This window comes from Capsicum annuum, chromosome 8 (genome assembly GCF_002878395.1).
Source record: "Capsicum annuum cultivar UCD-10X-F1 chromosome 8, UCD10Xv1.1, whole genome shotgun sequence".
Taxonomy (NCBI): Eukaryota; Viridiplantae; Streptophyta; class Magnoliopsida; order Solanales; family Solanaceae; genus Capsicum; species Capsicum annuum.
This window is the reverse complement of record NC_061118.1, coordinates 105,011,461-105,030,054: the sequence shown is the minus strand read 5'-3', so window position 1 is coordinate 105,030,054 and position 18,594 is coordinate 105,011,461. Positions and strand designations below refer to the sequence as shown.

General features: G+C 36.3%; 1 protein-coding gene across 1 annotated transcript; it reads left to right on the top strand.

Annotated features, from left to right (window-relative positions):
• The first annotated feature begins 14,739 nt into the window (after window positions 1-14,739).
• On the top strand, window positions 14,740-15,899 carry LOC107879059. The gene is made up of 2 exons (XM_016726187.2): window positions 14,740-15,137; window positions 15,611-15,899. Exons 1-2 carry the CDS (start codon window positions 14,740-14,742, stop codon window positions 15,897-15,899), a joined length of 687 nt encoding a protein of 228 aa, XP_016581673.2.
• Window positions 15,900-18,594: the final 2,695 nt, after the last annotated feature.

Below are 18,594 nucleotides of genomic sequence, written 5' to 3'. Positions count from 1 at the left end.
CTTATCGTATAACTGCTACCGAGAATAAGGAGATAAATTATCTATTTTAAGATCTTCTTGGTAAGGATTTTATTAGATCAAATGTGTCCTCTTGTGGAGCTTCTGTGTTGTTTGTGAAGAAGAAAGTTAGTTCCATATATATGTGTTTTGATTTTAGCATCTTAATAAGGTGACAGTGAAAAACCGTTATCCTATGACTCGCATTGATGTTTATTGACACATGGTGTCTAAAGATAGGATTATGGTAGACCCAACTACGATTGAGGCAATTAGTCATTGGGATGGACTTATATCTCCGACTAAGGTTTGTTGCTTTATTGGTTTGGCAAGTTATTACAGAAGATTCATCTAGGGTTTTGTTGGTATTTTAGACTCTATGGCCATATTAACTAGAAAGGAGGTTTCTCTCTGATGGCTTGGGGAGTGTGAGTTGAGCTTTGGAAACCTTAAGATTTTTCATACTTAAGCTCCTTAGTTAGCTCTTCTTGATAAGGGTAAAGGATTCACTATATTTTCTGATGCCTCTAGTGTAGCTCTTGATTGTGTATTGATGCATCAAGGTTGTGCTATTTCTTTCACTGTTAGATAGCTTAAGGTGCATAAGTGCATCTAACCCACTCATGATGTAGAGTTGGCAGAGGTAGTTTTTTTGCTTAAGATTTGGAGGCATCATATTAATGGTATGCATTTTGATATTCTCACTAACCTTTGCAATCATCAATATCTTATGACCTAGAGAGATCTTAATGCTAGACAACATAGATGAATAAAGTTTATTATGGATTATGATATAACCATCATGTATTATCTAGGAAAGGATAATGTGGTAGCAGATGACTTAAGTTGAAAGCCAACGAGTATGGGTAGCTATGCTTGTATTTTAATTTCTTAGAGTCCATTGATATGTGACATTCAGTCCTTATCAATCTAGATGGCCCATTATGATATTTCATACCCTAGGAGAATTCTTGCTGGTGTTGAGGTGAGGTCTTTATTATTTTTGCAGATTTGAAATCGTCAGTTTTAGGATAGCAAGCTTTTCATCCTTTGAGATCAGGTGTTGAGTGGTGACTCTAAGAGGAACACCATAGATTCTTTGGTTTTTTTTTTGAGATTTGATAGTTGTATTTATGTTCCAGAAATTAAAGAATTAATTCAGTTCATTTTACATGAGGCTCATAGCTCTAGATAATCCATTCATCTTGGCACAACCAAGATGTATAGAGATTTGAGCTTCATAGAAGACTTTATAGCTTGTTTCCTATGTTGTTAGAAGGTAAAGGCCAAGCACCAGCATCCCGATGGTTTGACTCAGAGGTTTCCCATTATCGAGTGGAAATACAAGAAGATTAACATGGATTTTGTTAGTGGTTTTCCTCGCATATGTCATAGTTCTGAAGGTATTTAGGTCATTATAGATTATTTAACAAGTCATCATATTTCAGTCATATATAGATATCCTCCAGTATTGAGAGATTAGCCCATATCTATATTTGGGAGATAGATCATTTGCTTGGTGTGACCATTTCTATCATTTTAAATCATGGTTCTGTAATTACTTAAAGGTTTTGGAGAGCATTTCAGGAAAAGTTAGGCACTTAGGTAGATCTTAGTGCAACCTTTCATCCACTGACCTATGGTAAATACGAGTGGACTATTCAGGCACTTGACGATATGCTATGAGCATGTGTTAGGATTTTAGAGGCTAGTGGGAGCGGAACATAGCCTTGATAGAGTTTTCATACAACAACAGTTATCATTTAAGTATTGAGATGACACATTTTAGGGTTTCGTATGCTAGTAGATACCATTCCTTTCTTGGATAGTTTGAGACTTCCGAGGTTAGGCCCTGTGGTACTGATTTACTTTAGGAGTCATTAGATAGAGTCAAGGTGATTCAGGACAGCTTGATTCTGGCTTAGAGTAGGAAGAAGGACTATGCAGACCATAGGCTTTATGCCTTGAGATTTGGAGTTGGAGACAATATAGTCCTTCGAGTATAACCCATGAAGGGTGTGATGAGTATTGGGAGAAAGGGCAAGCTCAACCCCAGATAATAATATATTTTGAGATTCTTCTGACAATTAGTAAGGTAGCTAATGAGTTTGATACACCTCTAGATTTTGCCTCAGTCCATTCAGTTTTCCATGTATCCCTATTGCAGGGATACACTCTTGATACTTCTTATGTTCTTGGATGGGACATAATCCAGTTTGATGAGTGTTTGATCTTTATTGATGAGGCGATGCTTAATTTGGCTAGTGATGTGAAGCAGTTGCGCACTAGAGATATTACTATAGTTAAGGTTTAGTAGAGGCATCGTTGAGTGGAGGGGGCCACTTAGGATATAGAGAATGCGATGTGAGCCTAGTTTCCTCAAATGTTCGAGACTTTAGGTATATACTAATCTTTAACTTTTAGGGATGAAAGTTCCTTTAGCAAGGGATTATTTAATGACCCTTCAGGTTATTTTTCGTATTTATCCTTATTTTTTCCATTACAGCTTTTCCATAGCTGCCCCAAGTCATTTATGATTTGCTGGGACTGACAATTTAGTTATTGGGTAGTTCGTTTGTTTTTTAGAGCCAATTGCCTGTTTGAAGTATTTGCTGGCTCTAAATAGCCACTAGGCAAAAAATTTAGTAAAACAATCTCGTATGAAAATTTTGACTTTTACATAAGTTCTACAATGTTGATTTTAGGCTAGGCAAAATTTTTATATGGGTTTCAAGGACCCTGAGCTCATTTCGACCTATTGGTAAAATAGTTAAGAAAATTAAATATAGGTGTTGGAACCATATTCGGTCGAAAAGACTTTAGATGGAAAATATGAGTGCTCCATTTCATTCGAAATATTTAATATGGTGTGGTTACATAGTTTGTTAGTATATATGGGCTTTTGAATTAACATGACAAAACATATTTGCCATGTTTCAGTTGCTATCTGGTGTACCAGCGATCGCTAGCCATGGCCGCGATTGTGACTCCTCGTGTAGAGGATATAGTCCAATCACTAATGCATATTGTGATCATTATCAATGTGTGTAGGGCCAAGGTAGTGTGATCACACCCTACTGGCCACGATATCCATTTTTGAGGGCCTATACTAGGTATAAAAGGACCCTATAGTCTGGTATTTTACCTGTTCTCACTCTTGTTTGAGAGACCAAAACCCTAAAATAGTGAGTTAACTTAGAATTGAAGCTTTTGGGTGCTTGGGAAGCTAGTTTAAAATCTATTTCTTGATTCTCCTATGGATTTAAGGTAAGAATCTTTTAAATTCATAGTTGAATTTCTTGATTATTTTCTCAAAACCCCACAACCTTAAGGTCCTGATTTTAGCCCCAAATTAGCTTGGTTTTCGCCTACTCTTAAGGGTAATGATCGCATGAGCCTGATATTATGATAGGTAAGTTTAAAAAATATGATTTCCTCAAATAGAAAGCAAATTGATTTCGAGGAGATTTTTGGACCCAAAGTACAATGGTACAATATAGGTATCGATATTACCATATTGATGAATAGAATATGTTTCTTATATCTTGGCGTCATGAGGAGGATTCTCGAAAATGAAAAGTGAAGGTTTAGCAGTTTGTTGAGATTTCTTCGGCATCAAGGTAGTCAAGTTTTATCCCTTGTTAGACTGAGCTATGTCATAGTATTTTATGATATTGGGTTGGATTTCAGATGGGTTTTAGATGTTGGATTGATGAAATGCAAGACTTGAGTTTAGTTGGATGTTTTTCGCTAAATTGATATCGTAAAGTTGAAACACTTAGATTTTTTCCTTGAATCTTAGTGCATTATACTTCATTACTCATCTTTAGCATAAGAATGTCTTAGCTTGTTCTAAATTAATTAAAGTTCTCTAGTTAGTAATGCTTAGGATAAATTGGCCTTAGTTGCTGACACCAAAGGAAGGTTGCCTTAGTTTCTATGTTGGCTTAGTTATTGCGTTTGAGAAGAACTTGTACCTTACGGCTAATCATTGTTTGCTATACATCTAAGAGTGGATTTTGATACCTTAGCCTAGTCTGGGGTAGAATTTGATATAGAATACAGTTCGAAGAATTAGAAGTGGGCTTTCTGACCCACCTTAAGCCAAGATTGATGTTAGTTATCTTGAAACATTTGTATGCTTATTATATGCTTAGATAATGCCCTTTTGAGATATTATTTAAGGACCTTTGTACTTTTTGGTTATGATGAATGACATTAGAATTAATACCTAACGATTATCCCATATGTATGATTTATTGGTTAATCTTATGATGAGATATTGATTACTCTATTGTTGTTGATATTGATTGGGCTACCAAATATGCTAGTTAATGAGTTCTTGACTATGATATTATTAAATTCATAAATTATGCTATGGACTATTCTATAAATTAGCTATACATTATGCCATGGATTAGGTATTGCTTAAGCTATGGAAAATCTATCTTTTATTCTAATGATAAGACTCCGGATATGTTTTTTAATGATCCATTTCTCTAGACATTGCTTATGATTATGATTATACAAGGAAATCATGCTAGATTTCATGCTTGAAAACATTTCTAATTATGAAATTAGCAATTTTGCCATGAATTATGGTAGAATTCATGCATACTGATGATATGAGAAATTATGCTATTGGTTATGCTTGAGATCATGATGTTTGATTACATGAATAATCATGCTATAGATTTTTCACCAATTGAGATGATATTTATGATGAATGGAAAGTCTAGAGGATACTATAATGATATTGATACCCAGCAAGGCCAGAGGATACTAAGATGATATTGAACCAGGCAAGGCAAGAGTACGTCAAATAACTAAAAAACATCAAAAGTGTATATATAGAGTTCAAAGAAACCCTAGGAAACAACTCCAAAACCAATAAGGAAAAGTAAGTTTGGTGGCCACTTACTGGACCACCTACGAGCCTATGGCCGTAGGTGGTCCCACATAATTTCCAGGTTAAAAACAAAATTCTTCGAAATTCTCTGTAGACTTGGCTCTTTCGCAACATATTTTGGCACCTATAAACCGTTGGTGGTCGTAGGTGGTAGGTTCAACTTTTTCTGATTCTATTCTCTACTTCTCAACTTCTCTAGCACATACTCTAGTACCTAAGCCCCGTAGGTTGTACGTATGGGTCTTATGTGCCCACTCTAGAGGTCAAAAACTCTAATTTTCACTCTTTCTCTTCTGAATAGTTCCAAAGCCTAATTTCCTACAAACATAACACAAAACACATCATATCTAACAAAAAGACCTATGTAACTTGCATATTTTCATCATTTTAAGAGTAGAAAGTTCTATGAAACCATAACACATCAAAACCCTTAGCTTAGAATATTTTTATGTCCTCAGGCAACAAAATACAAGAAAATAATATAACAACACTTAACTAGGAGAAAGCTAAGCTATCTATAATAGTCAATCATCAATTTTAATCTCAAAACATTACCTCCACCAATTTCAACACTTCAAAACCAATTGTGTATATCAATGAAGCAGAACAATTTGACATAAGGGAATCAAGATATGGCATTACATTAGCAACGAACAACCATCCACATATACAAGTTATACCACCCTAATAAGTTAGAAGTTATCAATACGACCCAAGTGCCCTCACAACAAAGAAGTCCTATTCACTCATATAAATTCATGCACGTTGATGTAGGTACAGTCAATAGACACTCACACTCACAACAAAATTTCCACCAATGCGCATCAAATACCATAGGCTTTCCCTTATTTTCTTTACCTTAGCTTTCGAACAGTTAGGTTAAGATTACCATAGGACTTTATTTGACTTGCAATCTAGGCTTAGGGCTGGATGGTACATAAGTAAATTTTTAGTTACTAAGCCTCCTTGGCACTACACTTACTTTGGGGTTGACTTATCAACCAATTTCTTTTAATTCCACCCTAGTTTCTTTCTTTTTATTCTTTTATTGCACATTTAGGTTGGGTGTGGTTTCTTTTATTCTTTTTTTTCTTTATTTCTACCACACCCAACCGTACTATATTTTCTCTTATTTGACCTTCTTTATACCCACATCACGTTACGAACCCCTATGATAACCACCCTCAACATAGGTAATTTTTCTAAGTTGAGGTGCACAATGTCCAAGGAGGCCCAGGGAAAAAATTGGTTCATTGTCAAATAGGTAGGTAAAAGGTGAAACAAGAAAAATATACTATAAATACCCAAAAATAGGGATCAAGGGATACTTAGTCATACATGGAAGGTCATTTAGGCTAAAACTCAAATTATTTCAAAAATGACCTACGATCCTTTCTATACCGACTATCCCAAAACCCAGGCAAGACTAACAGTGCAATTGTTGATTAAACACACAAAGTGAACTAAGTAGCATCTCACAGACACATGACGCAGAGTTACATAACAAGCTATTATCTATTTGGTTCAGCAATTGTTAGTTATGCTTATCATAATTCTAATCCTAATGCCATAATGAGATTCACAATGGTCACACATATATACATATATACATATCCAACAATTCTAAGACATATTTTTGGAGGGGTATCCTTTTTCTCAAAAATAAATAAAAAAACATGTCAACTACCCTAGATACTTAATAAAACTCCTAATTACATAAAAACAAAACATAATATGAAAAAACATGATATGACATAAAATTCATCCTAGATATGTTGATTCTATAACCATACCATGACCGACAGGAAAAGCAGTATGACAATAAAAATCTATGGTGGCTATGGTATACTCCACCACCAACTAAAAACTACACACTATCCCCAGTATGTGAAAATAAAATAGAAATCAAGGGAATAAGGGCATACCTGGGATACACTAGGTGTCCATATCATGCTCAAAAAGAGGTTATGTTGGGTTGCTTCCCAAGCAGTGCCAGATTTACTATCGTGGCATGACTCTGCTGCCTTGGATACTAAGACTTAAAACTTATTTTATTCATTATATACTGTCAATAGTATTTTTTCATCCTCATTTAAAATATTGGACATCCAAGATAATTGAAAGGAAAATTCTTTCTTAGTATTCCTATAACCACTTCTTCCATAATAGCTATACTATTTGAAACACTTTTATGCAAATAAATTAAACTCTTATATTTATTGATCTTCTGTCCTAACACTAATTAATATCTATCTAGAGATACCGTAACGAACTGTAATATCCCTAGTTTACCTTTACACAATTTGATCATATCATCAGCAAAAGTCAGATGATTTATTTTAGGACTACCCCTTGGCATACCAAACATTTTGAAATCTTTCTTCTGAATCAAAGTATTCAAACTCCTTCATAATACCTCTACTGCTATTATGAATATAGAAAAAAATAATGGATCTCCTTACTTCAAACATCTTAAAAATTTAAGGAAACTGTTTAAATGGCTATGCACCAAGATAGAATACCAATTGTTCCCTAGTATCTTGAATATCATGTCTATTATTACTTTACTAAAACCTAACTTTCTCAATACTTTTGTACGAAATACCCACTCCACTCTATCATAAGCCTTCATAATATCTAGCTTAATGAAAATGTTTAGAGGTTTACCTCTTTTCCAATATTTATGATATTATTTCCTTAACCACCAAAATATTCTCTGTAATTCTTTTTCATTGTACAAAACTATCTTATTCTTGTAAGATCATATATGGCAACAGATCGTTAATTCTCTCATGAATAATTCTCAAAAAGATTTTATCCACAAAATTACTTAAGAAAATAGGTCGCATGTCAAAAAAGGTATTCTCTATTAACTTTTTTGGTATTAATACCAAATTAATATGAGTAATGAATCTTGGAAGTTCAAATCCTCAGAAAAAACCTACTACCATGTTGTGTGTGTCCTTCCCTATTATATCCTAAGTATCTCGATAAAAAGCACCTGTCATCCCATCTTGACCTCCTGAACTATTTCTATTCAATCCCATAACAACAACTTTCACTTCCTCCACTCTTGGTATTCTTATTATCTCTTTATTTTGTTCTATACTTACTAGAGTAGGTAATTCCTACTGTAACAAAAAATCTTCAACATCGTTCTACATAATGAATTATTTATGATAGAATTCTATAGCTATATTTGCAATGTCTGCCTGGTCTTCCATCCACTCTCCCCCGTCATTTTGTATTATTCTTAGTATGATCCTGGTCCTAAGTTCTTTTACAATTGTGTGAAAGAACTTAGTATTCTTTTAGCCACCCTTAAATAATTCAAAGACTAATTTTTGCCTTCAGAAATCTTTCTCTCTTTTGAGCTGTACATATAATTCAACCTAAGATTTAAAGAATCTCTCCCTATTATCATCTATTGGGTTTTTCTCAAACTTCTTCTCCCTAACCTTTATAATATCACTGTTGCTTATTTATGCTTTCTCTCTTTGCATTATTTGTATGGTTCCCCTCTCATTGTTTCATATTATTACCTTCTACCTTACTATTTTCTATCTCTTAACTATTATCTTGCTTCTTGCCATATAATTTTGGGTGAATATTCCAACAACCTTCTTCATCATGTTCTTTCAAGCAATATTTTTTACAATATTTAGTCATATAGTCGTATTGAAACTAAATCTATTTAGATTGGATTTCTCCTGCATTATCATTCTGCTCATTAATTCTTACTCACTGAGGTAATTTAGCAATTAAATCCACCTCCACTTTTAGCCTTGTGCAACTAGGTCTTGTTTGGTTTTTAGTAGCCATATCTACTACTAATGGTTTGCCAACCACTAAAGCAATTGAAAAAATTAATTCCTTAGTAAGAAAATTTGGAGGTAAATTTGCACTGAGATCCATGCTACTTCTATCATTGTCTCTACATCTAGTTCAAACCATGTATCCCACTACAACGTTCTCATCTACCAATACATCTCTTTAGTCTTTGTAGTATACAACCATTAAAAACAATTGTAAGTAATCTTCTAATACTTCTAATCCAATAAGAATGTGTTGGTATCTAATATCCCTATTGTTCATTTAATTTTTATCCCACGCTGAGGTTTGATTTCTTTTCTCAATTCATTGATATCGGTTTTGCCATAAGAAAACCTACATATGATAGCATACTATAAATTTTAGTATGATTAAACTTCACACTCAACAGATTTCCATGTGACATTGAGTTCCCCATGTAGAATAACAACTAATTTAGGAGGAATACTAATAATATTATTAACAATTGGTTTATGTTTAGATGATCAACAAATTTTGATCTATCAATTCCTTGTTGATGTATCAGATTATAGTCCTCATTAGTCTATTTTGCTTTTTCTGTTGGTGGGGTTGTCCCATCGGAGGCATTGGCCATGCTGGCTGGCAAAGTAGGTAAGTTTTTAGATATGGTTAGGGTTTAGGGTTTTCAACACCTCTATGATAATTTTTATAATATTAATGGTGCATAGTCTACATATTAGAGTGACACTATGGTGGGTTCGCAACTTGTAATTATGGCTCATAGAGTTTTGGTTTCTCCTGCACCAGCGGTTGCTCAACTAATAGTTTTTAGCCAGTGGTTGTGCAGCCTGCTATGTCTTCTAAGGAGCAGAAAATGTTGGCTATGTTCTTGAGATTGGCTCCATAGAGGTTTTCTTCAGGTGCTTCAAGTAAGAATGCATATGAGTTTATGATCTTGTAAGGATAGGCTCTATAATTTAGGCCTTGTTGAGACTCGTGGTATAGGTTACACTATATTTCAATTGGATTTGGCTGCTTGATATTGGTGGAGAGGTTTTATGGATTCCAAACCAGCTGGATCTTCACCCTTTAATTTTGATCAGTTCTTTAAGTTGTTCTTAGAGCAGTACATGTCTTACAACCTTAGAGATCATTTAAGGGATCAATTCTCTAGATTAGAGCGAGGCTCTATGATAGTTGCAAAGTATGAGGCACGTTTTTACAAGTTGGCTAGGCATGCAATTTCTATTCTTGACATTGAGTATAAAAGAGTCTGTTGCTTTATTAGAGGGTTGAGACTTCCCATTTTTGTCTGCAAAGAGTTTAGTTGGTGAGTAGGTCTTTTGCTTAGGTTTTTGATCATGTTCGAGTAATGGAGGAGATGAATCATGAGGGTCATGAGGGATGTGATGAGAGGCCTAGGTTTTAGAAAATATTAAGTGGGTGTCATAGTAGTTCCCAACTAAGAGATAATAGTTTTGAGAGTAGGTTTCCTATGCATCGATCCTATCCATCTTAGAGCAACCTAGTCTACTGATTCAGGTAGTGCTTTAGATTACTGATGGAGGCCAGTCTAGTTCTAGTGATAGCCCTAGTAAGGATAGAGCTTAGTCTTTGAGAGGTTCATCAACTGGTTATTCTAGGAGTAGTGGTTATTCTAAGTTAGTCTTTGTCTTTTATTATTTAAGCCATTATGCCTATCTACTCCTGTAGATGATTCTTTCGTAGTTGATCAGGTGCTCAAATCATGTGTTGTTACTGTGATAGATGTTGATACTACTAATGATCGTATTATTCTTGACATGGTGGATTTTGATATAATTTTGGGCATGTACTGGTTATCCTGTCATCATGCCGTCATGAATTATTTTTCCATGATTGTTACCTTAGCCATGCCTGGTGTACCCTCAATCATATGGTAGGGAGCGGTTATCCATGATCCAATGGGGATTATTTCTTATGTTCATGCTAGGAGGCTTATTTCAAGGGGTTGTGAGTGTTATCTCGCTTATGTTTGTGATCCTAATATCGAGGGTATGCCGCTTTACTTTTTTCTCCATTGTTTGTTAGTTTCCTAATGTGTTTTCTACAAACTTGTGTGGTATTCCTCCTATCCATAAGATTAAGTTTCCCATTGATCTAGAGCCTAACACCCAACCTATTTTTCTGGCATCTTACAATATGGCTTCTGCCGAGCTTAAGAAGTTGAATTCTTAGCTTTATGATCTTTTTGTTAATGATTTCATTAGATCAAGTATGTCTCCTTGGGGCACCCCTATATTGTTTGTGAAGAATAAATATGGATCCATGCATAAGAATACCTCGCATTATTGACTTGTTTAACCAGCTTCAAGGAGTGGTAGTGTTTTCTAAGATTGACCTAAGATCTGGTTACCATCAGTTGAGGATTCAGGCTTAGGATATCTTGAAGAAAGCTTTTAGGACCCGGTATGGTTAATATAAGTTCTTACTAATGTTATTTGGGTTGTCTAATACCCTAGCCGGATTTTTGGATTTGATGAATCGAGTATTCTGGCCTTTTTTGTATTTATTCATTGTTATGATCATCGAGACATCCTTGTTTATTCTAGGATTAGAAAGAAGCATGCATAATATTTGAGGATTGTGCTCCACACTTTGAGGGATCATGTGCTTTTCACTAAGTTCTCTAAGTTTTTGTTTTGCCTTGAGTCCTTTACATTCCTTGGACATATGGTATCTAAGGATGGTATTTTGGTAGTCCCATCTAAGATTAAGGATATTCATTATTAGACTAGATCTATATCTCCGACTGAGGTTCGTTGCTTCATTGGTTTGGCCAGTTACTATAGATGCTTTATTAAGAGTTTTTCTTCTATTTCATCACCTGTGAGTTGAGGTTTGGGAAGATTAAGGATTTTCTCACTTCAGCTCCTATTTTAGCTTATTCTACAAAGGGTGAGGGATTCACAGTGTTTTGTGATGATTCTTGTGTTTGTTTTGGTTGGGTATTGATGCAACTGGTTCTTGTCATTGCTTTTACTTTTGAACAAATTAAGGTGCACGAGCACAACTACCCCACTGATGATTTAGAGTTGTTCGAGGTAGTTTTTGCGCTTAAGATTTGAAGGCATTATCTTTATGGTTGTATTATGAGATTTTCACCAATCATTGTTGTCTTCAGTATCTTATAACCCAGAGGGAGCTTAATCCTAGAAATCCTAGATTGTTGGCATTGCTAAAGAATTATGATATGTCGATTTGGTATCATTTTTCAAGGGAAATATAGTAGCGGATGCCTTGAGTTGGAAGGCAGCGCGTATCGGTAGCTTTGATTGTATTTCAGTTTCTCAAAGGCTTTTGGCATGTTAAATTTAGTACTTATCTAATTGGATGGTTCGCTAACATATTTTAGATCCACGAAGGATATTGGATAGTGAAGAGACGAACTCCTCACTATTTGAGTAGATTTTTAATCGTTAGTGTGATGCCCTAGAAAAAATTTTCCGTTAAGATCTCGGACAAAAATATGTTGAATTCTATTTTTTATCATGATTACTAATTTTTCTATGTGGAATTTCTAGATATGCGACTAGTCATCGCGTAGAGCATCAAATAAGCTTTCCAACGATATGTGGATAATCCAAAACAGACAATCGAACGATGAGTTATGATAATTCTGATCTAATTGTGAATAGTGGTGAATAGTAAATATACAGGAAAAAAATACTGAGGCCAGCAGAATTTTAGGGTCAACTTCCAATGATCATAACCCCTTGTACATAATGATCTGGGTGAGACAGTATATATTAAAAGAAAGCTCTGAAAGTCCTTTTTCCAATGAAATTGGTTTCATCCAATTAGGCCATTGGAGATAAAAGTTATGGTCGATCTACTTCAGCCTACCAAAACAGTCCACCAAAGGACAGATTTGACATTATTTGATTTTAAAGGGTATTTTGGTTATTCCCACTCTAATCCATCCAGGTAAACCATGGATTTAAGTCCACTAAGAGGATTCAATAGCTCATTTTTCTCCAAAATTTCCTAAGGCTCAAACCCCAACCCTACTACTCCAAATTTCATCCTTCTATGTCTCTTGATTTAACTGTAGAAATTTCAAATTGATTTGGGATTCGAGTTGATCATGTTAAGGGCTTCGAGAAGCATCCTTTACTTTTTTGAATAAATTTCTGGAGTCGAAAGTTCATATTCATCTTCCATTTTTAGGTATGTGGGGCTTTGAACAAGATTATCCTTTCGATCTTGTGCTCGGTATTTTTGTTGAATTACATTGATATGAGATTTTATATATTTTACCTTGAATTGGAAATATGGTTTTATATCTTATATTATTTTCCATGAGCTAAGGGATTATGTCATCCGATATGTGTATGATGTTGAGATGGAATTATGTCCAAAAAGTATTTGATTATGAGAGTATGATGATTTAATTTGTTAAGCCTTTATTTATACTATCATTCCACTATTTCATTATTATGAATTTATAATTGATATTGGAAATTCTATATCCCTACTATGGGTTGATGGCTCAAGTACCTTTAAATGAGAGTTGGATGGAAAATTGAGAAATGTTGATATTGAAGTTACAATGAGTCTTGGTATTTTTCGGACAATTTTGATTAGTTAAATTGTTGAAAATATTATGTATTGAGTCTTCCTATCCTTTTCCAAATGTCGAGTCAGTTATGGTTCAATGCATTTATACCTTGTTGATGTTGAGGAAGATTAAAATATTTTGAGCTAAAATGTGTTGAGTTAGGAATCCACAAATTGATATGATTTGATAAATGAGAAAGAGATTTGATTTGGTCTTTATTATAGACCCTTGTGATATTGTGGTGGATTTCCTAACGCGTTATGAGCTTGTCAGGAAGTAGTACTTAGCACCGAGAGGGAAATTTGGTATTTGCCCAAACCTATGTGCCATTGTAGGGTTGTTTGATGACGATATTATTGGCCAGAGAGCCCGATTGTAATTATTACAGTTTTAAGGTCATACTCATTGGCTAAGAGTATAACGCTCTCGCCAACGGGGGTTTCAAATGTTTGTATTCCATGTAGCTCACGTGGGGTTATCGGTTATAGGAAACTCCCCTATCCATAAGAGTTATGTTTATTGAAATACCGAGCCACTCCAAGTTTTGATGTGGTAAGTCAAGTTGCCTATGATGATCTATAATGATTTATGAGGTTTTTCTCCTACATTTTCTATCTAAGATATTATGATTTTCATAATTCAATGTCAGTCAAGCCAGGTGTGTCATTATGGTCCGTATGTAAATTTTTATGAAATTTATGATGTTATTTATATTTTGCATGCGCCCCCACTCACTCTGTACGTATCTTGTGCTGACCCACATATTTCTCTATGGGCTACATTCTTACTATGATGTAGGTTCAGGTACTCAGCCGCATCCGCGACAGTGTTATCCGAGTGTCGCATCTACGCTTCTTCAGTGGTGAGTCCTCATGGTTCGAGAACCAAGTTTCTAGTTTCGGTGCTGTTGTTTTGTGATCCCTTTGGTCTGTTGAGTCAGTTGGGGGTTTGTCCCAATGGCTCATTTATTTTGATATACAGAAGCTGTGTCAGACTAGTGTATTATTGGGTTTGTTTGTGTATAGACATTCAATATATGTATAGTCTAACGATATTCCATGCCATGTGCGATGTGATATGAAATATACTTATATATATATCCTTAGCATAGTGTGTATGTTGTTGTATTGGAACCCAAGGGTAGTGTTTTTGCATAAAGGGTTTGCTTGAGGCTACGTGTAGCCTTGGGCACCGTGTGGCATCTCAGGATGATATTTTAGGGCATTACAAACTTGGTATCAGAGCCTAAGGTTGTGAAGTCCTAGGGAGTCTGACAAGCTACGTTACATAGAGTCTTGAGCATCGGTGTGTAGCGCGCCACACCTATGATCAAGAGGCTGCGGGGCGTTCTAGGAAAAGTTGTTTCTTTCTTTCTACAAGAGTCTATCACGCTTAAAACTGTTTCCTTGTTCTGTTAATTCGTGCGTTCTTATGACAAAAAATGCCTCCACCTCGAGCTCACGGAAACAACAACCAACCTCAACCCGTTGATCCGTTACATAAGAAGGTATCCCATACTGAATTTTGGGCAGCTTTTCAGATGCTAGCCCAGGCAGTTACCACCAATACTCACACCAATGCTTCACCTCTGCAGGAAAATAATTCAGCAGCAGCACTAATTCATGACTTTATGCAGAAGAATCCGCCAAAGTTTTATGGGTCGAGAGCAGGTGAAAACCCACAGATGTATATTGATGAAATGAAGAAAATTACACAGATTATGTATGTGACCAAAGAAGAATATGTGGAGCTGGATTCTTATCGGTTGAAGGATGTTTTCTATGACTGGATGCAGATATGGAATAAGGGTAGAGAGGAAGATACTGCTCCATCGACTTGGCAATTATTCCAAGATACTTTCTTGGATAGATTCTTTCCTCTTGAGTTATGGGAAGCTAAGATAGAGGAGTTTATGAATTTGAGACAAGGCTTCATATCGGTTAAGAAGAATTGTCTTAAGTTTAATCAGCTATCGAAGTACGCTTCCAATATGATGGCTGACTCAAGGACTAGTATGAGTAAGTTTCTAACTGGGGTGTCGAGTTATGTGGTGAAAGAATGTAGATCTGCTATGATCAATAGGGATATTGATCTTCCTAGGTTAATGATTCATGCCCAACAAATTAAGTCAGACAAAATAAAGGAAAGAGAAAGAGTAAGAGGGATTAAGAGATCAGATCAGAGTAACAGGTCAGATTGAAGCAACAAGGGTCTGGTCAAACTAGATTCTTCGGAGGGAGTCGCCCTCAGTTTTAGAGCCATCCATTTATACCTGTACCTTTCTCAGCTAGTGCTCCTGTATATCGGGGCAGGCAGGAGCTCGAGAATAGGTCGGTACCTTCCAGGTCTCAGGACAGTGTAAACAACCGGCCTCATCCTCCTTCATGCGCTAAGTGTGGTAAAGACCATTTTGGGGAGTGTTATATGGGGCAGTGGGGCTGTTTTAGTTGTGGAAAGTTGGGCCACATACTTAAAGACTGCCCGTATACCAGACAGCAGAGTCGTGATGCCCGTCCCCCAAGTCAGGCTACCAGTGCGCCCCCTCCTGCAGCTCTTCCAGTCCCTCCTAAGGGTGCTTCATCTAGTACTGCTGGCGTTTAATGCCAGAATTATTTTTATACTATACCACCTCTTCAGGTGCAGGAGGACTCTCCCGATGTTGTCACTGGTATGCTCTATTCTGTCTATTTTGATGTCTATATATTGATGGACCCCGGTTTGAGTTTTTCTTATGTGACACCTTCGGTTGCTGTAATTTTTGAAATTGATCATGAACTAATTTCTGAGCCTATTTTGGTTTCGACTCCAGTAGGAGAGTCTGTCATTGCTAAGTGGGTGTCTAAGAAATATCCTATTATTGTCTTTCATCGGGTTATGTATGCTGATTTAATTGAGCTAGATATGGTTGACTTTGATATCATTCTGGGTATGGATTGGCTTCACTCATGCTATAAGTCTATTGATTGTTGTGCTCGTGTGGTCAAGTTTCAGTTTCCTGATGAACCTATCCTCGAATGGTTCGGGAGTTCTGCGATTCCTAAAGGTCGTTTCATATCCTATCTCAAAGTTAGGAAGTTGATTTTCAAGGGTTGCATCCACCATTTGGTTTTGGTTAAAGACACTAAGTCTGAAACCCCAACCATTCAGTCAATTAATGTTGTTAATGAGTTTCTTGATATCTTTCCGGAAGATCTCCCTAGAGTACCTCTTGATAGAGAGATAGAGTTTGGGATTGACCTTTTTCTCGATACTCAGCCTATTTCCATTCCTCTGTATCATATGGCTCCCATAAAACTTAAAGAGTTGAAGGAGCAATTGAAAGATCTTTTATACAAAAGCTTTATCAGACCTAGTGTATCCCCGTGGGGTGCACCTGTCCTGTTTGGCGTAAGACAGATGGTTCTTTGCGGATGTTTATTGATTACCAGCAGCTTAATAGGGTTACTATCAAGAATAAATATCCGCTTCCTCGGATTGATGATTTATTTGATCAATTGCAAGGTGTGAGCTACTTTTCGAAGATAAACCTCAGATCCGGTTATCACCAACATAAGGTTAGGGAATGTGATATCCCCAAGACAACCTTCCAAATTCGTTACGATCATTTTAAATTTCTAGTGTTGTCTTTCGGGTTAACTAATGCTCCAGCGGCTTTCATGGATCTTATGAACCGTGTATTCTGGCCATATCTGCATTTATTTGTAATAGTGTTCCTTGATAATATTCTGATTTACTCCTGAAGTGAGGGTGATCATGCGGATTATCTTCGAATCGTGTTGGAAACTCTTCGAACTCATCGGTTGTATGCTAAGTTCAGTAAGTGTGAGTTTTGGCTAAACTCTGTAGCCTTCTTGGGTCATGTTGTTTCTTCTGAAGGTATTAGAGTTGATCCTCAAAAGGTAGAGGCTATAAAGAGTTGGCCTAGACCATTTCTCCTTCTGATATTCAAAGTTTATTGGATCTAGCTGGTTATTATCGTTATTTTATTGAAGGGTTTTCAGCTATTGCGTCTCCTATAACATGTTTGACCCAAAAGAAAGTGAAGTTCCTGTTGTCCGAATCTTGCGAGAAGAGTTTTCAGTAGTTGAAGACTCAACTTACTTCAGCTCTTGTGTTAACTTTGCCTGATGGTGTTGATGGTTTTGTTGTGTATTACAATGCTTCCAGAGTCAGTTTGGGTTGTGTATTGATGCAAAAGGGCAAGGTTATAGCTTATGCTTCCAGACAGCTAAAGCCCCACGAGAAGAATTATCCTACCTATGACCTTGAATTAGCTGTCGTGGGTTTTGCTTTGAAAATCTAGAGACATTATTTGTATGGTGTCCATGTCGATGTCTTCACGGACCATAAGAGCTTGCAGTATATATTCAACCAAAAAGAGTTGAATCTTAGGCAGAGACGATGGTTAGAACTATTGAAAAATTATGATATAAGTATGCTATATCATCTGGGCAAGGCCAATATAGTAGCAGATGCACTTAGTTTGAAGTCCATAGGTAGCATAGCACATGTGGAGATTGGTAGAAAGGAGTTAGCCCATGAGGCACATTGTTTGGCTGGATTGGGGGTTAGGTTGTTTGGTGATGCTGAGGGTAGTATAGGAGTGCAAAGCGGTTCCGAATCCTCTTTAGTTTCAGAAGTGAAGGAGAAGCAAGATAGGGATCCTACCTTGGTCAGGTTATAAAAGTCAGTTAAAGACCAAACAGTGGATGTTTTCTCCTAAGGAAGAGATGGCATTTTGAGACTCGGAGAAAGATTATATGTTCCTGATGTTGATAACTTGAAGCAGAGGATTATGGCAGAAGCACATAGCACGCGATACTCCATCCAACCTGGTGCTACCAAGATGTGTCATGATTTGCGGAAAATCTATTGGTGGAATGGTATGAAGAGGAACATAGCAGAATTGGTGGCAAAGTGTTCCACGTGTCAACAGGTTAAATTAGAGCATCAAATGCCCAGTGGCGTGATGCAAGAGTTTAGCATTCCTACTTGGAAGTGGGAAGAAGTGAATATGGACTTCATAGTTTGTTTGCCTCCTTCTCTTCGCCATCATGATTTGATTTGGGTTGTCGTAGATCGGCTAACGAAATTAGCTTATTTCTTGCCTGTGCATTCATCATATACAGCTGAAGATTATGCTAGAATATATATTCGGGAACTCTTCAGACTTCATGGAATCCCTTTGGCTATTATTTCTGACAGAGGTACTCAGTTTACCTCTCAGTTTTGGAAATCTTTCCAAAAGGGTCTCGGTACCCAAATTTAGACTTTAGAAGATATATTGAGGGCTTGT

Excerpts from the sequence above, each read along its gene's own strand:
- LOC107879059 (XM_016726187.2), top strand. The coding sequence starts at position 14,740 with ATGCCTCCACCTCGAGCTCACGGAAACAACAACCAACCTCAACCCGTT. Across the intron at positions 15,138-15,610 it reads GATACTGCTCCATCGACTTG|GCAGGAGCTCGAGAATAGGT; the intron begins GCAATTATTCCA and ends ATATCGGGGCAG.